The sequence below is a fragment of the Chinchilla lanigera genome, unplaced genomic scaffold (assembly GCF_000276665.1).
Source record: "Chinchilla lanigera isolate Chin_1 unplaced genomic scaffold, ChiLan1.0 scaffold00029, whole genome shotgun sequence".
NCBI classification, from domain to species: Eukaryota; Metazoa; Chordata; class Mammalia; order Rodentia; family Chinchillidae; genus Chinchilla; species Chinchilla lanigera.
Genome location: NW_004955430.1, coordinates 4,322,413 through 4,347,116, shown reverse-complemented (window position 1 = coordinate 4,347,116; position 24,704 = coordinate 4,322,413). Strand labels below are relative to the sequence as shown.

The 24,704-nt window shown below is 42.7% G+C and overlaps 1 protein-coding gene across 3 annotated transcripts in view; it reads right to left on the bottom strand.

The window, feature by feature from the left end:
- Positions 1-24,704, bottom strand: part of Cacna2d3 (calcium channel, voltage-dependent, alpha 2/delta subunit 3) — a gene marked incomplete at its 5' end in the record, with an annotated part of 848,592 nt that overhangs the window by 592,783 nt on the left and 231,105 nt on the right. For all 3 annotated transcript variants that reach the window (XM_013515709.1, XM_013515711.1, XM_013515710.1), the window contains 1 exon segment: positions 7,666-7,725. In XM_013515709.1, the coding sequence (XP_013371163.1) occupies positions 7,666-7,725 (60 nt within the window).

The window sequence follows — 24,704 nt, the reverse complement described above, 5'->3', positions numbered from 1 at the left end:
GTGGTGGCGCACGCCTGTAATCCCAGCACTTGGGAGGCTGAGGCAGGAGGATCACTGCAAGTTCAAAGCCAGCCTGGGCTACAAAGTGAGTTCAAGACCAGCCTGAACTGCAAATTGAGACCCTGTCTCAAAAAGACAAAAAATTTAAAAATTAAAAAATAAAAAACTGTCCCCATAAAGTACAATTGTAAAGTTTTCAGACCCATGCATTGTATTGCGTGTCGAATTTTACAAAATGAAATGAAAAGCAGTATTAATCAAAATTGTAATTGGCCAGTATTCTATCTAATTATATGACACTAAGGGCTGAAATCCCGGCTCTTTTTTGTTCTCTGTTGCACTTGAATCCTTTCCCCTGTGCTTAGGACAAAAATGCTTAGAATACAACAGGTGCTGAAGAACAATTGCTGTAGAATGAATGACTGAATAAATGCTGAAGAACAACTAATCCTTTCTTAACAGGGTTCCTGTTGTATTTTAACTGGTCAGGTCTTCTCCATTTTACATGGTAACCATCTGTCCACATGCCTTTATATAAGACAAGACTTTCCTAGAGACATGGGGCCTCTCCCCTGGGAGACTGCTATAACCTAGAACAGGGGTTAACACATGCTGAGCTCTGAAGAAATGTTAAATTAAGCAGTAAGTGGACACTTGTATGAATAAAATTAACAGGATAAGAAGTGACAAGCACCATTAAAGAGATAAAAGTTCAGTGTCATTAGAGTTGTCAAAAGACGAAATTACAATAAATTTAACTACTAATCAAATTGACTTTTATTTACAATTCATGAATCAAGGAAGCCCCCATTGTAAAAAATAAAAGGGGGTTTCCTACTGGGCAAGGATAGATCAGTGGGTTTTGAAAGGTGGGAATCAGGAAACAAAACAATGGGATGGGGAGCTGACTGGTCAACATCAGTTACTGCAGGATACTTCTCATAAGGATAAAGCAAAAGGGATCCCCTTATTCTGTTGAGACTCAGGTAGACTGGAATCTCTTGTTCCGTGGAAAAAGTGGTCTCCTTTGGGATGTATCTGCTTCCTTACAGCTTCAGTTGGATTATGTGGCACAGAGTATAGGTGACACCACTTTAGTTTGGTCTGGCCTGGCAGGGCCTGGTGCAGGAGCTCAGTGCAGTAACAGTCATCTCCCATAATTTCTGTTTACAACAGTTAAAAGGTTAGTTATTTTACCAAAGATGATACAGTGAATTTAGTTTTACACTTATGGAAAATAAAGACATTATGGGCTTTCTGTGTTTTGGGGTGATTTCTCCTGGTTAGGGTAATCTCCTTCCAATCCAGACTCACCACCCTTTGGAGGCTTCTCCAAGAGCCCTTCAACTCCCAGATTAGATGAGTCCCGAACCACAATGATACTCTGTGCTTCTCTTCCATGTCAGTTATGCTTGAAATTTTTAAATTACTTATGATATCACAGCTTTAACATCTGTCTCATTAGAAGGTTAAGTTCCATGCAAACAAAGTCAGTGATGGCCTGTCAAGCTCACGGTCAAATTCACAGCATACTTCAGTGCCCGACAGATTCATCTCAGCCTCTGCGAGCTGGATAGGATCTTAAGTATCACCTAGATATTACAAATGTGTCGCTTCACAGATGAGCAAAGAAGCCCCAACAACACATCCTCAAACACCCAAACTGTTGAGACTGTAAGTGCTACAACAGAAATTTCCAGGCCTCCTAGACGAAGCACTCTGTGGACCAACCTGAGGCTCCACCCGCTGCTCCTTTTTCCGCACTCACGTGAACAGCGGTGAAGGTTATGAGCATCACGCCTGAATACCAAATAACTCACTAATGCAAAGCTGAAAGTCGTGACCTTGGCTTTATTCCAAGTTATACTGTTTAGTCAAATAACAAAACCAATGTTACAGTGGGAGAGGAAATGACTGAGAAATTACTGCGTTCAAAAAGGTTCACACTGAAGGATTCCTTGGAAACTATTTACACATCAGATGTAGGAATAAATGACACAGGACAAGTCCTAACTCAAAAACACCTAACGTCAGATCTCGAAATGCTGAACACTAACAGGGACCCCCTGCCAAGCTGGTGAAAAGACAAAAAATAAATAAATAAATAGGCCTCCTTTCATCAGATCCAAAAAAAAAAATAGATTTACTTTAATTCAGAGTGTGAAATTCCTCTCTCTTTTCTCCTAAGGGTGTGACCTCTGTCTTTCCAATTTACAGAACAAAAGCCAATTACCTACCTCTATGAAAAGCACCATTTCTGCTCTGGGGCCTGGGTCTTCTTGTAGCTCTCAATCCCACAGCAAGGAGCCCAAGGCCTTGCTCAAAGAGGAGAGGAACGCATCAGGGTTTGCAGGAACACGGGAAAGGCCCCCCAAGAGAACTGTCGTGCCCTCCACTCTGGAAGTACTTCCACTAACCCTTTCCTCTGCTCTAGTTTATGACACACAGTTTTCCCCAGGGCCAAAAAACCTCCCTTTACAGCAGAGAATGCTGCTGCCCTTGTCCTATGGGTCAGGCTCAGAGATAGCTCTACTCTGCTGTTTCCTGCTCCCTTGCCCCTACCAATCCTTTTTCTCCAAAGCTTCCTGTGCCCAGCCTCCCCTTTTTCAGATCCCCATGCATGGGCGCTACATCCCTCCCAGTCCCAGCTCCTGCTCCCCTTTGTATCAGGCCACTGTGTCTGGAAAGGAAGCAACTGCACCAAGGTGAGGACTGGGAAGGGACTTCAGGACACTGTATTGAATTCCCCACCCCAGGTCCTTGTCACTCTCACACTTGAATGTCACCAGGCTTTTATTCCCTATTACTTACAAAATAACAAAGAAAAATTACGAGTGAAAACTTTGTGATGGAAAAACCTTCTGCAGGATACACAAGGCAAAACCACATTTTTCCCTCTGTGCACCAGCACTGTGCAATTGGCACTTATTTGAGACAGCTTTCAAAGAAAATATGTTTGCAGTTCAAAGATAAGCAGGTTTTTAGTAAACTGTCAAAAGGACTTTTTTCTGCTCCTTTGCTGCCAATGGAAAAACCCAAAAAGAAAGAGTAAGTAAGAGGGGAAAGACGTTCTTTCTGCATTTACTAGAAATGTTGATGGAGTTTTCTACGAATTTATCAACAAGTAGGGAATCTGGGATTAGGGCTCATCACTGCGCCTCTTCTGAGTTGGGTTTTGCTATCAAAATAATGAGGGTGAAACACCAAAATAATCATATCTGATAAGTAACATAAAAATATTTTTAAAACCCTGTTTTCATTATCATTACCAATCTTTTTTAGAATGCCTAGATTAACTCACAACATCAAAAGCTTTAGGATGAGAGATGCCATCCTAACAAGGCCTCTGTTCAACAAGTATGACTGAGAGTTGCCCTAACAGATATATCAGGACAATCCAGAGAAAGTCAATGTACAGTCCTCAGGCCACCATAAATGGGGACAAGGTAGGAGGCTGCCCCAGCACCAGTACAAGAAGTTTAGCAGCCACAGGAGACCAGATGGGCTGATTTCTTTTCTTTTTTTTTTTTGGCAGGGGGGCGGGAGGGTGGGGTGCAGGTTACCAGGAATTGAACTCAGGACCGAGCTTGCCAGGCAGGAGGCTTGATTTGCAAAGACTGTGTTTGTTTTGTTCACACATTCTACCTATCAGAGGCTGCATTTTTGCCTCTTGCTCCAGTAAATGTTTTATTAAGGACCCACAGCTAGTGGAGGCCGTATGTAAGGGCCTCATAGAAGTGAAAATGAGCCCACAGGAAAAAAAATTAAACCTCTCAAGACACTGTGGGAGGAATTTAAATGGACAATAACATCCTGATCAAAAAGCAGGCATAACTTATTTTTGGTAACTTGGTAGTTCTACCAATGAAAAACAAATTCTCCACTTCTAAGCACATGTATGTTGCAGTGACGTGAAGACTGGTCTAAAGTGACAGGAGGGCAGATACTCCCTATCTTTTCTGTTTGGGGAACTCGGAAGATAAAACCCATGAAAGTGAAGCTATACACTTCAGGAAATGTTACCAAAACACATTTGTTTTCTGCTGTAGGCAAGGAGACTTCCCGCTCCTCTGCTCTTCCTGAGCTAACAGTGCAAGGTCCTCCTCAGCATTATTTCACGGGAGCAGATGGTAGCCTGAATTTTTTTGATAGAAACAATCCTCGGTCAGGGGTTGCTGTGAGGTCAGAAGCACCCAGATTAACAATTGATCAGCTCTAATGGACCATCGCAGCAATAAACTCAGAGCCCGGCACAGGCCGGCTACCTCGGTAATAGCGGGCTCACACCCGAGTTGTTAACCGACTTGCACTTAATAGCCTCGAAGCTTCAGCAACTTCGAAACCTTTATCTAAGCAGGGACGGGTTCTTCCATGCACATCCATTTTCTGAAAGGCCTCACTTTTACAGGTTTCCACAAAAGTGCACAGGGCGTATGCTGACCCAGGGGCTGCACCAAGCTCCAACATCCAGAATGCAGATGACACTCAGGAAGACTGGCAGCTTGTTTCCATACGGCCTCTTGTGTTTGGATCATAATCATATCTTCCAGGTTTTTTCTGTTCATGTACAGAGAGGGTGAATGAGAAGGACATACAAGACTCTCCTTTCTTGCTCCCCAGAGAACAAAACCTAGTGACTTGTTTTCTGGATGTCTAGTTTTTCTTCAAGAGAGACTCCAACACTTCAGTGGTGTTCACAGAAACACACCGACGAGGGGACTCAGTTGTGCGACCCCAGAATTTTATTATAAAGCTTCAGTAATAGGAAGCTAGAACACTCTTGGAGGATAACAAAAGCTTCAGATGGCCAAAAATAAAGTGTCTATGTTAGTTGAACGTGTTTCCTCTGCTGAAGGATAAATAATCTGCTAAAGTCAATCATACTATCTCTTCCCATGTGCCAGCCCACCTATGCTTAGAAAACTGACCTCCACTCATAAATACAAGATTTTCAGTTGAGCGTGGTGGCACATACCTGTAATCTCAGCACTTGGGAGGCTGAGGCAGGAGGATCACCGTGAGTTTGAGACCAGCATGAGCTACATAGTGAGTTCAAGGCCAGCCTAAATTACAGAGTGAGACCCTGTCTCAAATACACATATCCATACATATAAGATTTTCCCAAGTAGTCCTTACTTCCAATAATATTGCTTACTCCTCTAAATTTACTCCTTCCCTGGGCCAATGAATCCAAATGCTTCATCCAGAAGAAGATAATAGAGCTAACAGCTCTAACATAAAAGCAGAATGCAGACCAAAATCAGGCAATATAACATTGATACAACATTATTTAATGGACAGTCCACATTTAAATTTTTCTTTTTGGTTCAAGGTCACACTGCATTTAGTTGTCACATGTCCTTAATCTCTTTTAATTTAGAATAAGGCCTCAACGTTTCTTTGTCCTTGACATTTTTTAAGAAAAGTCCAGCCAGCTACTTTGCAGAATGTTCTTTAATTTAGAGTCGTTTTCATCTTGGTGAGATCCACACTGCATCCTTCCAAATCGTCGTAACCGGAGGCACTGTGGTCACTTTGTCTCAGCACTGGTGACACTGAGCACCTTTTTGAGGTGGTGTCTGCCAGGTTTCTGCACAGTACAGCTGCTATTTTTCCTTTTGCAATTAAGTAATTTGTGGGCAGATACTTGGAAACTCTCAATGAGCTCTTCATCAAATGTCTGCCCACCATCTTTAGCACAACCAAAGATCCTTGTCTGAAGTAATGATTGCCATAATTTTTGAGCTCTATCATTTCCTCCATAGGTATTAGCTGCCTTTTTACCGTGAACACGTTCCTTTCTCATGTATGAAGGTATTCATCTGTTTTTCTATTCTCAGAGTAGACACATAGATTGTTTCATTCACTGTCATACTCTGGTTTAGGTTGAGCTTCTGCCATTTACAACCAGGACACGATGAAACAGTACCAGGAGTTCCCAGGGAACATGGCGTGGTCTCTCTGGTAGTGCATGCAAGGGGCTGCACATCTGCAAGGGGGCTTGCTGTTGCTCCCACTGAGTCCCTCTGGCCCACTCCAGGAAGTCCACGCCCTCTGAAGATGAGACAAAGTGGCCCAGAAATGGCCCCTAGGTCTTCTGCGGCCTCCTTGTGAATATGTACAGGTGCGAGAAAGCAAAGCGCTTCTGCTCTATTCAGAGTGCTGCTTCTGTCCTCTGCCCTTTCTCTGAACGCAGTGCTCAAACATCTGGACCAGTTTCCAGGTCCTCTCCCAGTGGTACCTACAATCCCTGGCACTTCTCCACTCCCTCTGCAGTCCCTAACCCTTGTTTACATTTCTGGCTCTGTTTGTTTCCTAATTGGGTGCTACCCCCAAAAACGACCCTTGGATTGTAGATTTGCCATTTTCTGTTGAGCCCCGTAAACCCATTCTTCAACCTTCTCCACCCACCGCAGGGACTCAGCAACCTGGACAACATGAACTTCGTCAACAGTTGGGTTCTGCAATGGTGGGGAACAGATAAGGAAGCAGGAGGGGATTCTGAGGGGGCCTTCCCCCACATTCCTGTCTTACACGCTCGCCATGGATAACTACACTCCTCCCTCAGGTGCCTTCTCCACCTGGTCATTCTCTCTGGGTTCTGGACACTGCTTCTTCCCTACTTCCTCATGTCAGGAGCATGGCTAGCTCTAGGGTACGTCACCATCACTTGTTCATTCCACACGAGAGTATCCCATGTCGATTTCCCTTAACCCTGACCACCATATTCGCAAATATTCCACACAGTAAAGTTCCTTGAATCACCCCTTGTGAGTGTGCATTCTCCTACCCATAAGGATGAAAACACGACGGAGGTGATGAAAAGAGGTTCATCTGTGGGAGAGAGACATAGCCAAAGCCCATCTCATTTTTGCGGTCACATTTTGGCCTTGAAGATTTATATCTGCCTTTATCTTTTCCATACAAATGAAAACACAGCAAAATACATAATATTTCCTAATTATGACCACATGCTGCTAAAAGGGATTTGTTCGAGTGAAGTTCAGACTTAAAAATTTATTCCTTCTGTTTTACTGCTGGTGAAGAAAAGCCACAAAACTCAAAATGACAATTTAGATAAAAGTTCCTTCAGCAAGCATCCCCCAAACTTCCAAGTATTACTCCACTGACTTGCTGCCTTTAGTATGTTTTCTATACACATCAGCACCTAAATCTTCTCAACCAAGCATGATCAGACACAAGATCTACCACAAGAAATGCATTAAATAGGCATTCAAATCCTGTATACAGAAATGAATTAAGTTTTAAACATAATATTGTTAATTTTTAACGACCTATCTGAGATTAGATCCATGACAACATTGCTTCCAGTCTCTTTTATTTCAAAATGCAGCCAGGAAAGAAGGTTTGGATGTGTTCTGCGATTTTATCAATTTGCCAGTAAGAGTTCTGGTCATTATTGTCAACTGAACGATCTAACCTCGACCCCAACAGTGGGGCAAAGATCCTTGAAATCTCGTTACACACATGTGACTGTGTGGTGTCACCCATGACAGCAGCCATTGCAGGAACGGTTGAGGACAGCCATCCTGCCCTCATGAGAAGGAGGTACATTTATTCCAACTCTGTACGATCCCCTCAAAAGCTTTTCTCTCCCATCACTGAAATACGCAAAACAACTTAACTCAAATTACAGTCAGTTACCTGTAGGTCTGCATCAAATTCGTGTTTCAGGTGTGCCTCTTCCGCCGCCTCCACGAGACGCTGGAAAGACAGAAAGCAACATCCAGTGTCAGAACTGTGCCAGGGATGGCGAACCCTTCACAAACCAAGTTCCGAAACTGCAGCCCCAAATCCACTTATGTACCACAAAGTGCCAACACTGCAGTTAAACCTGAATGCTGAGGCTTTTAGTTTAGAAAATCAACTCACACATTAACATCTTTTGTCTTTACAGAAAATCACAATAACAGAGCTTTCAATGATACAATCAGCCCACTGTGTCACGCATGCACTAGGTTCCACACCACTGGCCCAGGCTCTGACAATGTGGAAAGACAGAGGCTTCTCCTGTCTAAAAAGGACAGAGTATCTCATAGTATATGCTGTGATATCTGGTGACTTTGCTCAGTGAAACTTAACAAAATCCCATCAGTGGCAGAATTTATTTTCTGTCTTCATCATTCAGTGATAAACTCCTCCAATAAGTAGTTACGGTTACTTGTGTCTATGAACGTACATGTTGTGCATCCTTTCCATAACAGTGCAAAGAAACTGGCTCCTAAGGCCCAATGCAGACCCCAAACACACCTAGATGTGAATATCCCTTGGGTACAGAAGGCCCTTAGTCAAGATTTGTTGAGTTGAAGTGAGTCCAACTGTACATGGGTTACCGTTCTTCCCCACTGGTTTGCAAAAAGAGCACGCATTTTATTTCCTCAATCACTCAAGGTCAGCTCTTCCTGGCACCCAGTCCTACTATATAATGATCAGTTGTTTTCTGTATTTTATGGTGCAATCTGCACCCCAGTAAAGTGCTCATTGGAAATTAAACCAATGTTGGAGATTTATAAGAACACAACTCTTATTATTCTTCTTAGCTAGCTAAATTCAACAAATTCATATTCTTAGGAAAACAATTTCTTGACACATCTTTTTTTTTTTTGGTTTTTCTCCGGTGCCAGGAACCGAACTCATGACCTTGCACTTGCCAAGCAGGCGCTTTTGCCGCTGAGCTAAATCCTCAGCCCCGACACATCTTTATTTAAAGAAAATTATGATCAACTACCAAAATCATTTTTACTTTAATTTAAATTTGCCAATAAGAAAGTCACTTTCCATCATGAAAATGCAGGCTAGGAAATATTTCAAAAAACTTAGTTACATAGTATTTCACTGAAATTTCATCAAACTAAAAGGAAAACTTTAGATCCATATAAAAATTCAGCTGCTGAGCGTGGTAGCATATGCCTGTGATCCCAGCACTCAGGATGCTGAGGCAGGAGGATCGCCATGAGTTCAAGGCCAGCCTGGGCTACATGAGAAGGTCAAGGCCAGCCTGAACTACATAGTGAGACCCTGCCTCAAAAAAAAAAAAAAAAAAAAAAAAACAAAAAAAAAAAAAAAAAAAAAAAAAAAAAAAAAAAAAAAAAAAAAAAAAAAAAAAAAATCAGCCATTGGGGCTGTTTTCTCCACAATTATTCTTATTGCCTCTGTTGTCTTTAACTAACTTTCTCTTGTCATATCACAGACCTTGGTTTAATAGGCCGTGCTTGAAAAATGATGACATTGCTATAAACTCCAAATGGTCACAAATCAACAGACAAATGTCCCACGAGGTTGTTAAAGTATACTCCCCTACCGACAGCATTGATTTTACCTGGGTACTTACTAGAAATGAGAACTCTGAAGCCCTGTTCCAGGCACCAACTCAGACACTCTAGGCCTGGAGCCAGCAAGCTAGTTTGACAAATCCTCCATGTGGTTCTAATGTTGATAAAGTCTGACACCATGGGCCAGAAACGGCACTCATCCCATGCCCTCCTGAAGCCCAGGCCTCCATTAAGGAGCTCACCAACACCTTCTTTATCTGTTTAAAGTCTAGGTGTGTATATATTCTCACTTTAAGACATCCCATTATAACAGAAAAGAGAAGATGGAGGGACAAGACGCAGGGGGGGGAAGGGTAATAGCAGACAATATCTACGAAGACTGGGTACTTTGGCTCCAAGTTTGCCCTGGGTCATGGGTTCCCTAGGGACACTGTAGTCAGTGAAGCTCGAGAGCCTTCTGTGATCACATGGCACAATCTGCAGATGTACCGACGCGGCTCCTGACAGATGAGTGACAGGCAGTGATATAAAAAATGGGTATTTCAGAGAGCTTATTCTCCTAATCTGTGTAATACATTTAGCATTTCTATGCATGTGTCACAAGATCAGTTACACACTGAGCATTATACAGTGTATATAAGTATTATGCACATCTGTACACTTATATTATCAAAACAAGTCATGCATTTGAGCATTTATTTACTTAAACAACTTAAAAAGTTTTTCGAGAACATTTAAGCACTCTGAGAATCCAGAGGGAAAAAAACATAGAAGTACAGTCTGAAACACAGCTTCACAAACACCAAAACAGACAATACTGAAAAAAGTAAAACATTAGGAAGGAAAAAAACTTGCTTCTACTAACTCATAAGACAAGATGGAAATAATATGCAAGTTAAATTTTCCATGCAAGCTAAATTATCATGAAAGAGTATAACAGAAATGCATTTCATATATAACATTTCATCTATATATGTGTATATATGTACATACCTATACATCATACAGTCACACATACTATATATTCCTACATGACACAGCATGAAATGAATTCCACATATAAATCTTTTATTTATATATGTATATGTGTGTATGTATGATAAATACTTATGTGTGGTGGTTTATACGCTTCATACATACCTTACAGCATATTCCTATGTAACATAACACGAAATGGACTTGTATCACAAATAACACAACATACAGGGCAGGACACAGCAGGTAACAAGCTGGGAATAATTCATTAATGTCATCTGAACTGCTAAGATCAGCCAGGACGCTGGCTTCTGTGCTGGGTGCAGAGGACAGGGGCATCTACTGCTGCTGGCCAGCTTTTAAAATCATTTTCAAGGTAAATTCCCTGCATGCCTTTTTAAAACTCGACTCACCTTACATATACCTTGTCTGTATGACTATATTTTCCAGACATTCGCACATCAAAGCTTTAGGAAATGGATTGAAAAGAAGATCATCAACCAGCAGCTACACATAATAGTTGTCTCGCGTGAAGCAAATAAGTACTTTAGAACAGGGTTTCTCTAAACTGCATTCCCTTCATGCAGCCAGCCACTGGGTTCTCCCAAAGTGCCTGCAGAGACGCAGTGGCAGACAGGACAGGCCTACATTCTCCAGGAGAACCTCAACGCCCCCACCCCCACCCCGCCCCTACCCCACCCACCTCATCCCCAGTCTCCAAGCCCCACCCACCCTGGCCCCAACCGGTTTGGCTTCTGCAAACAAGGATCACAACAATCTGCACATCAAGGACTATGTACCTGCGGGAGGGACAGAGGACAGGTGGCCTTTCTTAAAAGAAGTGCTATCTAAGAGGGAAACCACACGCCATAAATTTACCTTAAGGAGAGTCCTGGGGACAGAAGTTCATACTATTAATAAAATAAAAATAAACTGATTCTCATCTAACAAAGTCAAGACCATTCAACTTCTGATGCTTTCCAGTAAAAGTATAATAGCCTATAACATCTCTTTTGCGGGCAAATATCCTTATCACCTAAGTTGAATGAAGTATGTTTAAAAAATAAGTTTGATTATCACTTGCAGGCAAGAAAATCCATTAAATTTTCTAATATTTTAGTTATTATGTAAGGAACTACCACCGAGCCTGGGGAAAATGGTTTCTCTATTATATCTATTAGAAAGGCTGGGTACTTTTAATAATAATAAGTTAATTTTCTCTTATATGAATTCTCTTTTAGAATCTGCACATGGGATTATAGAACTGTGAATGTGGTTTTTAATTAAAATTGAACGCTGGAAATATGAATGGCTTTGCAGACCTCAATCTTCAGAACTGAGCTTTGAGGTAAGGGAAAACAGCAGCCCGTCCACAGATTTGTTTCCCTTTCTTTAATGCTAAAGTATTTCCTCACTCAATAAAAATGATAAGAATATACACCTTAGTCCTCTAACAAAGCACCTGCCAGCTAAAAGGTTGCAATTCATAAGTTGATGCACATTTCATTGACTCTTTATGTTCTCACGTAACTCTTAGCTTTCAGTAAAATAAACACAAGCAAGAGCTATCCTTAAAAATAAGAAACGCTAGAAGTCTTGGGTCACAGATAGTATTTACGGTCGTGGTGAAGGCAAAGCTGCCGAGGGGAACACCGGGCCACTAGAGCATTTCATTGAAAATCACCTTATTTCTTGCTACCATGACCCCATGTACATCTACACAACATTACAGAAGACATAGTCTCCAGTTTCCTCCCCAAACACAAATCAAAAGTAGGGTTAAAGACATTTTAGAGGTCAAACGTTTTGTCATGGTCCAGACAGGAAAAATCGGATACCAATTCAAAATAAAAATTGGATCAGAAAAAGAAAATGATTTTTTGGTTCTGCTTGTACGTTATTTATTTATTTATTTATTTATTTTTGACTTACCAAGGGGAGGAAAGAGAAAAAGAAATATATAGTGAGAGGTGAAAAAAGTAATGGGAAATGTGATCACACACCAAAAGGAACTTCCTACTTGACTCCAACTGATTCTGGCAGAATGAATAAATTGGGTACAAATGAAAAAATTTAAATAAAAGTCCCTAAAATGATAGGATGGACAATTACAGATGAAAATCCTTAAAGCAAAACAGTAACATAAAAAACCATATAGAATAGCAAAATAAAAAAGTTATTTTTATTTCTCCTATTAAAATTAAAAAGTTTTGGTTTATCAAAGTTGTTATAATGGGGTATATCTTTGTTACTTTTCTCTCACTGATAGGACAAAACACCTGACACCCAAAATTAAAGAGGGAAAGGTTTATTTAGTTCATAGTTTGTGGTGGTTTCGGTCCATAATCAGCTGGCTCCAAGACAGGGCGGTGTGGCACAGGGGCAATAGTTCCAGACAGCAGAAGACAGCAAAAGCAACAAGAGCAAAAAGGGGGCGGGGAAAAAGCCTCTTTTCCTCCCTTATATGGTAAGCAGGCCACCTGGGTGTAGCACTCACACTATCTTGGTGCTCTCCTCTTGCATAGGCTCAGGATATTTACAAAATGAGGATCCTGGTCCCTTGCTGAGTCACTTAGTTAAAGTTCTAAACTTCTCAAATTGACACATGAACAACACCCTAGAGAGGTAAGAGCATGTCCTTTACAGTCTAGGATATAGAATTGTTGGGTTACTCAGTTAAGCTGCTAAAGTTCTCAAGTTGACCCAGTATATTCAACCACTACAGGATATTTGAATTTAACAAAAATTTCAAAGCACTTAGTATGTTTAGTAATTTCATTTAATGTTTACAACAATATATCTAATACTCATACCAGGGTTTTTATTGCCATATTTTTTCTGGAATTAACCCACAACTCTTTCTCAAATAAGATTTCAGCTCAACTAGTGGATAGAGGAACTCTACAAAAAATCTATAATCATTAACATGGATTAACATGGAGCTAGCTAAAGCACTGGCATTAATATCAGTGCTAGATATTGCACAACCATTTCTTCCAATCAACAACAGCTAAATGTGTAGAACAACCAGAGTAATCAAGGAGCAGAGCAAGTTCTGTCACAGCTGTATCCAGTGCAGCAATGGTTCATATTTTTCTCACCCTAGTTTCCTTCATTTTTGTTTAAAGGTTAGAGTTTGATGGGGAAATACACCTTGAATCTGGAAGTAATGCAATTGAGCAATGTGTCACCTGCGAGGACTGAATGTGACACGTTGACAGTCCATGGAAGGGAGGGCAGAGAAGACCTAGGTTTTCTACTCAGTCATTGATTCCAAGCTCAACAGATCCCAGAGATAAAATGAACTACCTTTTCCCTCTTTATGAGCAGCTAACACACCAAAAGATTCAGTATCCCCAAGAGCCCATGCAAAATGACACTGATTTTTTTCCTAGGACTAACTTCAAACATCTCCATCTTGTATCATGGGTCAGAAACCATCCATTTAAGAACCATTACACTAAAGAAATAAGTAAGATGTTCAAAGTACATTGCTATTGATGCTGGTCTTGAAATCTCTCCCCTTCTGTTCTTGGAATGTAGTTTTCATCACTCTGTAACAGTAGAGATTAATCTTTGCTGCTTTTGTAACTAGAGTAGTTAGAAGACAATTTTCCAAACTATGCAAGCGGTACCACCAGTGGTGCAGGAAACATTGCAAGGTGATTTAGAGAGGTGTCTTGGTTACTTCTCTCTCATTGCTGAGATAAAACACCTGACGCCCAAAATTAGGAAAGGAAAGGTTTATTTAGCTCACAGTTTGCGGGGGTTTCAGTCTATAATCAGCTGGCTCCAAGGCAGGGTGGCAGGGCACAGGGGCAATACCTCAAAGTGGCACAAGACCGCAAAAGTAGCAAGAGCAAAAAAGGGGAAGGGGAAGCAAGGCTCTTTTCCTCCCTTATACTGTATGCAAACTCCCTGCGCCCCAGGGCAGGTGTAGCACTCACACCCATAATCCCAACATTGGATCAGGAATCAATCATAAACTCTAGAAGCCCACCCCATGACTGCTTGAAGCTTTGGAGGGACATCCAGACACAACCATAACAAGAAGGTAAGGGAAATACACAAGGAAAATGTCCATCTCCATATAAAGGGATCAGTGACAACAAATGTTGCAATAGACCGAGGAAGATTCCCAGAAGAAGTGACATTTCAGTTGAGCTCTGAAGGGAAAGGGGAAGCATACAGGAGAAAAACAGGTGCTAGAAAAATGTTCCAGCTGGTGGGAAGACTGCACACTAAGTTTGGAGGTAAGAAAATGTTCTGGCCACATACATTAGAAAAGGGTCCTCGACATAGCTAGTGCTCAGACTGAAACAGAGGCCTCGTCAACAAATAGATGGCCAGCAGTCCACCAGGCAGAACACCGGGAAGAGCCTGGAGAGATGGACATAAACAGGAAGCAAGCCAACACCCGGCTTCTCCCCCACACCCCTGCAGCTGCAGTTAGCGTCCTAGCACAGAGCTTGACAATATCCAGTCATCCCTATTGATACAAATGTTTTTACTTTTCGGTTCCAATAGCAGTGGCACCTATAAATCACCAACTATCGAGATGATCGCTTCTTTAGAGAAAAACAGTTTTTAAAGAGCCTTCATTATTTCTTTGTTCCTGTAGAAGAAATAAGCTTTGTTGCACATGAATGAACATTTTGTATAAAATGACCTTCTGCCTGAAAGCTACACAGATTGCCTCTGCTTTAAAAACAGCAAACATTTCAAAGTGGATTATAAAAGATAATCTGTAAGGTTTCGAGAGAAAGCAGGTAAGAGAACAATGGAGCAAGCACAACTCGTGGGTGTACCGGGGAGCGCTCTTCCTCTGCGGCACTCCGCCCCTTTCCTGACTTTCAGACTGTTGGAGGCTACACCAGCCTTTTACAAGACAAAATAAGCCAGGAGTTTGCATCAGGAGACATGATCACAATCAATAACAAATTATCTTTGTTTCCACAGGAGATTACCTGTTATCAATTTGAGGCTGATTAAATTAATACCTGTTATCAATGGGGATGGCTTATTTCCCAACTAAAGCCATCTCCTTCTGCATCGAAGACAACATTTGCCAAGCCGTTGAAGATGGAAATAGACAAACTTTACTTCTAGGGCTGCCTGGGGTCAAGGCAGCTCGGCAGGGAGATAGGGAAAAAAAAAAAACAAAAAAAAAAACAAAAAAAACAGCCTTCTATTTCAGCTCATGCAATTTTTGCAAATGATCCAGCAATTTAAAGAATGGCTTTCTCCTTCTATAGGCATTCTAGGAATATTTTAGGGTTGATTATCACAATCAAGGCTATTTAGTCACAAAACTTGAAAAGTCCCCTTAAGACCCTTCATTTTCAGGTAACTCAGCTAGTTCCTTTGTGGACAATGGAACTGTTTTTTTTAACATCCCAAGGGGATGGTTCAGGATGAACCGGGGACTATGACATTACCTGATTTGAGGAATGAACATTTGTCTTCCACAATGAGAGGAAATCACCTTTCCCTGAGGGCTCTGAGGAAGGTGATTAAAATTCTGCTGCAGCCCTTAATTGCAACCGTTCCTCAGCTTACTCACTGAAAAGGTGTAGTAGAGGGAGATCAGGTTGGTGAAGCACCGAAGCAACTGCCGGCCCAACTCACCAAGACTACAATTCTGCCTCAAATAAGCCAAGTCACCAAGGTAACAAGGTGCTGGTGACAAATCTGTCCCACAGAGCATTCCGTTTCGGGGATGTAGCCTCCCTTTCCCATCAGTTCTGTCCAGTTTAGTTTAACAAATATTTTTGAGAATCTACTAGGTAAAGAGAATAAACAAGAACTGAGCAGGGGGCTGGGGATTTAGCTCAGCGGCACAGCGCCTGCCTGGCAAGGGCAAGGTCGAGAGTTCGATTCCCAGTACCACAAAAAAAAAAAAAGTATTATTCCCTTGGGGGCTGGGGATTTAGCTCAGCGGCACAGTGCCTGCCTGGCAAGCCCAAGGTCATGAGTTCGGTTCCCGGTACCGGAGAAAAACCAAAAAAAAAAAAAAAAAAACTGAGCAGGACCCCCCAAGAAATGAATGACGGCAGTCACTCAGACCTCAGAAGCCTCAGGTCCATTTTGTTGAAAGGCCTTAGATCCCCAAGGCAAGGGTTTGAATCCAGGTCTTCCTACTCAGTAGCTGCTTGGCCCTGGGAAAATCCTCCCTTCTCTGAGTTCTGGCTTTCGTCTCTGATGAACTGAAATAATACCATTTGCAGTGTGTACCTCAGCGTGAGAATGCACACTCAGAACATTTTCTAAAGGATTCCACACAGGCGGAAGATGCTGTTAAGATCGGGCTGGGGAAGAGACAAGATTTTCCAGCATAAAACAGCTTGACTGGAACAAAAAGCCTTCCCAGAGTCTCTGCCTCCCACGGTTGGCTCGCACACAAGGAGAACTTGGAGCAGCACTGCAAGTTCACAGTCACATGGAGGTTATGTGAAAGTGAATTCTGCTGCCAGGGAAAGGGCTCCAAAGCCCGTGTTCAGCAACACAAGACTGTGCACCTGCTCCTTCAGGGCTGCTTCGCGGCCCCCTCCGCTCTTTTCAGCTTCACTGGAAAAAAATCTGTGCTCAGTGAGGCTGAAAATGAAATGAGGTAAAGGCCTCTGCGGAGAGCTCTGACTGATGTCCTCAGAACGGCACACACACAGAAATGAAGCTGTTTGCCAAAGCGAGCTCCTTTGATGGATGGCACCTGTGAGACACCGAGTGGGCCAGTGAATGTGACGGGCAGCTCCCGGCCCCCGGCCCCCAACCACGGCCAGGGAAGCAAAATCTTGCTCCTTGAGGAAAGGAAGAAGGCAGAACAATGCCCATGGCCATTCAGACTTTACAAGATAGATTTTTACATGAACTGGGTGTGGGGAAAAATGCGTTCCAATTTCTCTTTTGTTCCTTGCTTCTGCTTGTCCATGCAAATCCAGGGCAACTTCAGTTTGGTCCACAGAGCAGCTCTGGGGTGAGACCACCTGAATCTGAATCCTAGCTCCTGCAACTTCATAATGGTGTTATTAGCCAAAACCCTTGGCACACAGTAAATGCTCATTTATACCAGCCCTTATTATTCCTGCTGCTGAGGACAACAAAGATGATGATGATTAATTATGTGGGAAGAGTGATTCGAGGGGCTAAGGCTCTGACGCTGATGGCCTGTTCGTGGTTCCGCTGGTAGAAGAAGAAAACAGACATAGTGATGTGGGGGGTTATGACTGATGTGGGCAACACAAAGTGAGAGCAACACAAAGTGAGAATGGCCAGCAACTACTACTTCACATTTCCTAGTTCATGCTCCTGTATCGACCAGGTTTCCTGTTACTGGGAAAAAAATACCTGACACAAGCAACTTGAAAGAGGAGGGGTTCAACTTGGTGTCAGAGTTTTTGGTCCATGGTTGGCTGGCTCCAAGGCAGAAATATCACTACAGAAGGACACGGTGGAGCAAACCTATTCACTTCACGGCATCTGGGTGACAGAACGCCGGGGAAGGCAACCCTCAAGACATGTGCCCTGCAAAGGCACACCCTCTGACCTGCCTCCCTCCTCACTCCCTCCTCTCACTGGGCACCTCCCACCACCTAAGGGCACATTCAGCTATGAACATCAGCACACTAACCCTCTGTCATACTCCTGGAGGAGTATGACACCTCCAGGATCCATTCACTCAGCCAGGAGTCTTATAATCCAGGCAAGCTGAATTAAGATTAACTGGCACTGTGCCAAACCATTCTAAGTGTTTTAGTCAATAGATCTAGGTAATTCTCATGACTCCTGCATTAAGGAGAGCACAGAAAGCTTCCCAGCTTTACACACAGGAAGAAGCAAGGGCAGAAAGGTTAAAATACTGTGAAATCTCAGAGCAGGGAGCAGATGACTCCATAGAGCCTGGTAAACCAGGGCAAAAAATGCCACAAATGGTGTGGCAGTAGGCCAGAGTTACAGGATAAGTGGAGGTCTTCCAGAAGCCAAGAGAAGTGATGAAGAAGCAGCAGCAGAGATCCTAAGGTTGGGCCAATAGCATCTGCAGAGTTTCAGGACCAGAGTGGGAAAGAGAAGTGGGAGGGGGTGAGCAAAAGGCAGGCGAGGAGTATCAGGTGAGGCAGCGCAGTGGGCCAGCCAGAAGCACGGGGTCTGTGAACGGAAAACAGTCTTCCCCGCAGAACATGCTCAGACCTGGGCTTCAATCAACCTTTAAAATTCATCTGGAAATACTGCTGAAAAAAACAGAGGGAGTAAAAGTGAAATAGACACCAAAGTAGAGAGACCACTTCTCTCATGTCATTTATTACAGAAATGTACTATCTGGGATTATTCCTGTAGGCTCTTCCTCCATCATATGCTCCACATTTCACCACTTTATCTCTTCTGACAGAACCTGAAGCAAAACCACAGTCTTCTCTCTCCCGGACAACCCCAACCTCAGTTTCCACTCAGTGGTCTACAGCCCATTCTCTACCTGGCTGCCAGAAAGGGCCTTCTGAAAACAGCTCGTTTAGCTCTGCTCCCCTGTTCAGGGCGCTCTGAAGCCATCCTGTTGATCATGACCACAACCACGAGACCCTTCCTGATCTGGCCTAGCACTGTCAGCTGCTCACACTCCCAGCACCTTTCAAGCGAGGTGGCCACAAGCTTGTCTCTATCTTGCCAGCTGGTTTCTTGGCAGGGAATGTTCTTATCCCAATGTTCCTGTGTTTATCTCACCTTCCTCTATGGTCTGCAGCTTAAATGACTCCTCAGAAGCACCATGCCCAGCCCAACCTCTACAAAACACCAAATCATTCTGTGCTCCAACCAGCACTGAGCATATGGCCAACACTCAGCAGACAGTGGTTGGACAAAATCAAATAATATGTATTATTCACTCTATTATGTGCCAGGCATTGTGTTTGTCTGAGAATACAGAGGATCCAACAAGCAAAAGATACTTCAGAAGGCTGATGAGGAAGCAAGGGAGACTTTGGAAGGCCATTAAGGGAACAAGTATAAAGACAGACAAGGAGAATTCTCATCTCTGATTCACAGGTTTATCATCTGAATGGAAAACTGAAAGTTAAGAGTTTTGCCCAGAAAACAGAAGAAGGACACTTTGGGATACAGGACCTGCATGTGGAAGGACCCTGGTTCGGTGCACGTGGGTCCTTGAGGGGAGAGTTATGCAGTGGATGGAGCCGGTGAGAAAGAAGGCTGGAGAGTTTTAAGCAGCAACTATTATTGATTATTGGGGATATCTAGATTTTTTTAAATGATCAAAAATGACACAAGGCAATAAAGAGAAGAGAAGGGATTTGAAAGCTATTTAGGAAAGAGAATCTACAGAACCTACAGGACATAGCAAATAATGGGGAAAGTAGAGTGGTGCTAATTGTCCGGGGGCTCCGAACCATTCACTGTTGCTTTCTCTCCGCAGGTATTCAGGAATGGTCAGGAGGGAGCTGAGGCTCAGGAAGGACGCTGAGGAGTGAGGGCTAACAGATGCTGCAAAGTCCCACATGGAGACCAAGTCACGTGACACAAGCAGAGGAAAATTCCTTAACTGTAAAGTCCCTTAGATTTGGCCATGGATGGCGTGCACTGGATAGCGCCTGTTGATTCTGCACACCGTCTACTTGTCCTTTCTGTGGTAAGGCCGGAAGTCTACACAGCACATGTCCTCAGCTCTCTGCCAGCTGCACTCTGGGTTATGGTCCTGAAAGATCTGCAAACTGCACAGGGTAGAAGCTACATTCTCCAGTTGGAGCTGTGGACAAATGATGGACACCTGCAGCCGCCTGTGTCCTGTGCCAGTGCCACCCATCCTGCAGCCCCTCAGGCTTGCCTACTCGGGCTGCTGCCAGGGGAGATCACTCCCATGACTCCAGCAATGCCTGATCGTGTGATCTCAGGTAGTTTCCCTGGCCCTCACTCCCCAGTTCTTCCAAGCAAAGGAGCTTTTATTCCCTACATTAAATACCCTGCCTACTCAGAATATACACAGGGCTATTTGCTTCCTGATCAGACTTGAGGGTAACTGTAAAAACCACTTCAGAGCAGAAGTAGGGGCAGGGGTCAAGGTGCATAAAACAACTGAAATGGGAGGAGTGGAGATTTGGGACAAGAATTTCAGGCTTTTGTTTTTCAAGGAAAGGAAGCAAGGAGGGAAGGGAAAGAAGAGAGAGGAAGGAAGGAGGGAGGGCAGGAAAAAGGGAGGGCAGTTAGGGAGAGAGAAAATGAAAGGAGAAAAAGGAAGAAAGAAAGTAAAAACAAAGTACAGAAGGAAAGAAGGAGGGAGAAATCTGGACCCATAAGAAGGACTTCTGGGTGAAAAAAGGCTTTAAGATGAAAACATGGTCACAGCATCAGAAGAATAATGAGAACAGTCCTGGGAAAGTTCCTGGACATCCAGCTTGAGGTAACCGCAGGGTCTTTCTCAGGGGTCAGATAGCCTTCACATGGCATCAAACTTATACTTTCCATGTTCCCCCCTAAAGAAATTACAGGTACAGTCACAAAACCATGGCACTGGAAGAAGAAGTTGTTTAAAGTTACATCCTTTCCCTGGGTCTCACAGCATATGGTGCACCATAACTTCTTTTTTCTGTGCCCTCTCATTTCTTGGAAAGAGCCCAACTACATTGTTCAGGCCAGTGGTGGTGAAGCTATGGCACGTGTGCTGCAGTGGGCACACAAAGTCCTCTCTGTCAGCACACAAGCCAACTGTATGAGTGGTTTTTTCTAAACTAAAGCCTCAGTATTCAGGTCTAATTGCAGTGTTGGCATTTTGTGATACATTTCTCGGTTGCAGTTTGGGCACTGGTCTCTAGAAACGTTCGCCATCACTGAGATAGACAGGGTCTCTTGTTTTAAAAGCAATAATTTATTAACTGAAAATATTTAAAATATATCACAACTAAGATTGATCATTTCTTCATTTCATAATATACCAAGAGCCTTGGGAAAAAAAATACCACAATTTCTCTGGCCTGGGTGACTCTTCTCTTTTGAAGGGCCCTGGGTAACAAGCCTCAGCTGGCTCTTACTCCTGTAAGGTAAAGTCCACCACATGTGCTTAGGTGTGAGCTTATTTCAAATGAAATCCAAGAATGAATGAAGCAGGCCGGGCATGGTGGTGCACACCTGTAATCATTGCAAGTTTAAGTCCTGCCTCGGCTACAAAGCAAGTTTAAGTCCAGCCTGAACTGCATAGCAAGACCCTGTCTCGAAAAGACAAAAAAAAGCTATGAATGAAGCAAAATCAGACCATTTTGTGGATCTTGGTCCCCAAGTATTTTATATAAGCTCTTTGCTTCCCCTAGTACCACATTGGTGACTTCAGGATCCTCAGGAAAAGCTCTCCCAAAGCAGAAGTTAAATCCTGAAACCAGGACTCTGAACTTCATCCAACACTGTTACCAAGATGAGTCTTCAACTCAAAACCGGTAGCAGTAAAGGAACCAGTGCTGGTGGCCCGAGGAGAGGCACATGAGCTTTTGAGCCCTTCAGAAGCTGCGTGAACCAAGGGCCTCCGAATGAAGCCTATGTGCCCCACATTCACCTTTTGTTATTTTTCCCTCCTAATTCTCCCATGTTCCTCTTGCATTCAAGAAATGCCATTTTTACCCGCTGGAATCATTTTTAAATTTCTAAGGATAAGAAAGTAGCTTAAAGGATAAGCTGATTCTCCTTCTTTTAATGCCCAGGTAATGAACTGAAATTGCATACAAGGTTTGAATTTTTATAAAGAGTTACTCATATTCTTTACTCTCTCAACTCGTAATTATAACTTTGTCAACTCATAATTATAACTGTATTTCCAAACGACAAAGAAACCAGCAGATATTTGAATGAATGCTAGTGATAAAAGATTTGAAGATCTTTTTAATGAAAAAAACACAGAGCTAATGAAAGAGGACTAAGTTCATTTTATGCAAAAGTAACTGAGACCCAGAATTTAAGTTCCCTCAGATGCCTATGCCGTGTCTCGCCTGCCTTCCTGCTCTTGCTTCCCATCATGCCTTGCGCACACATCCCCTCCTTCCCACCTCTAGCCCTCTCCAGCTTGGAGTCCCACAAGTGTCTGGTGTTCTTCCATGACCAGAAAGTGTGGAGTCCCAATTTCAGCCCCACATGCCAGGTTTGTCTTTCTGCTGCCCATGCCCTTTCTCTAATGGAAATAGACACACAGAAAAATAGTCCAACCACACAAAATTCCCACTTTGCAAGACCAAAGCTGTTGAATATCAACAGTTCCACATAGTTTGAGTTAATTCATAAAACACCTTTAGAGTTTAGTGGTTTTTAAATGCCCCTTTACCATAGAGAGTTGAAGGGCATTAAACATATTAAAATAGTCCTGGGAAGGTACAGAGGATGGGAATGAACATGACGTTGTATGGAGATTTTGCTATGTGAGTTTTCCGTAAACTTTGGGGAGTTGCCACACTCCCAAGGCACAGACGGGAAATAGGGTCCACCTTAACCTAACACATCAAGTAATGGAATCAAAAATGGGATGCTGGACGATCTTATTGAGCTAAACTGTCATGAAGACTTGGGGCAATGTGGACACCCTCTGGAGTGGCACTGGACTGTGGACCCAGGGCTAACAATAGCTGCCTCAACTGTCCCACAAAAAAGACACGTGAATCTCACAAGCAATTCAACTGAAGCCACATGTACTGATTGGAGCCCTAATGTCATGAATGTTACTTTTTGATACCATGTGTACACAGAAAGATGAAAAAGCCAGATTTCCAGAAATTACACATTCTTTTCTTTTTCATTCCAAACTACACATTCTACTACAGTTTGTAGTACGTAAGAAAGACGGCCTACCACCTATTCACCTGCAGGGAGAAAAACAGGCTGATACTCTGGTCATAATTTGCTTTTGATCTGAAAACGTGGATGAAAAACCAATCTTGGAGGATAAAAGAGATCAACCAAAAGTCTTGATTGTTTAATACCTCTCACTGCCAAGAAGTTCTCCCTCTTGGGCCTGCTTCCACCTCCATAATCACAGGAGGAGAGCGTAAGGATCAAGACCAAGCATCTAGTTTTTGATCCACTGGAAGAAGTCTGATAAAAGCTGCTTCCTAGGCCAGTAAGAGCCCCATCCGAGAGCCAAGCGGGGCTAGCGCAGCTGCACAGGAAGGATGAGCAGGGGCAGGGGGTGGCACAGTCCTCACGCTGCCCTGCACAGTGCCCAGAAGAAGCTCCTCGGCCAACCCAACAGCCAGAAGCCTTGTCCACTAAGCACATATTTTGGAAGGGACACAGGCAATAAGCAATAGGCAAATTTGTTAGACTCATCAGGCAAGTATAAATAAGAAGAAAATTAGAAAACTAGGTAACATGGTAGATAGGGGTGGGGCAAGAATGTTCTGGATTGTCAGACAAGGGCTGTCTGAAAAACCAAACCTGAATATCATAAAGGAACCCAGGGAACACCTAGGAAGAGTTTCTAGAAAGAGGAACAGCAGGTGCAGAGGCTCTGAGGTGCTAGCTTCTAAAATCAAACACAGGTCCACATTCCTTGGGGCCAGATATATATAATGATCTTCTATTGTAATATTACAAGTGTTACTAGTAATGTAAAGTCATACAGCCACTTTGGAAATATCCTCAAAAGGATAAACAGATCTAACAATTCCACTCCTAGGTCTATATCCAACAAACTGAAATCTTTTGTCCACACAAAAGCTTATACACAAATGTTCATAGCAGCATCAATCTTTATAGCCGAAAACTGGAAGCAATCTAAATGCCCATTAACTGATACATAGATACACAAAATGTGGTATAGAGCATCTATACAATGGAACATTATTCAGCAATAAAAGGAATGAAGTACTGATACATACCGCAAATGGATAAGCCTTAAAAACACTGTAGTAAAAAACAGAAGCCTGACACAAAAGGCCCTATATTACATTATTTCATTTATATGAAATGTCCATAAAAGGAAAATCCATGGAAACAAAAGGTAGATAAGTAGATGTCTGTGGCTGAGGGTAATGATTAGATTGAGGAGTAACAGCTAAAGGGTGTTAGGTTTCTTTTAGGGGTGACGAAAATGTTCTAATGTTCATTGTGGTGATAGTTGTACAACTGTAACCAAATTAAAAACCATGGAATTATACACTTGAAATGGGGAATTAACAAGAAGTGTTTTTAAGAAGTCATCTCTGAGTATCCAAGTGAGACTGGTTCCAGCACATACTTTCAGACACCACAATCTACACATGCTAGAATTCCTCATATAAGATGGCACCATATTTGTATATAATCTCCACATATCCTGCTGTATACTTTACATCATCTCTAGATTACTTGTGTTACCTAAGACAATACAAGTGCTAAGTACATAGTTGCTATTCTGTATTGTTTTGGTAACAGCAAGAAAAAAATCTGTACATATTCAGTACACATGAGACTGCTTTATTGAAT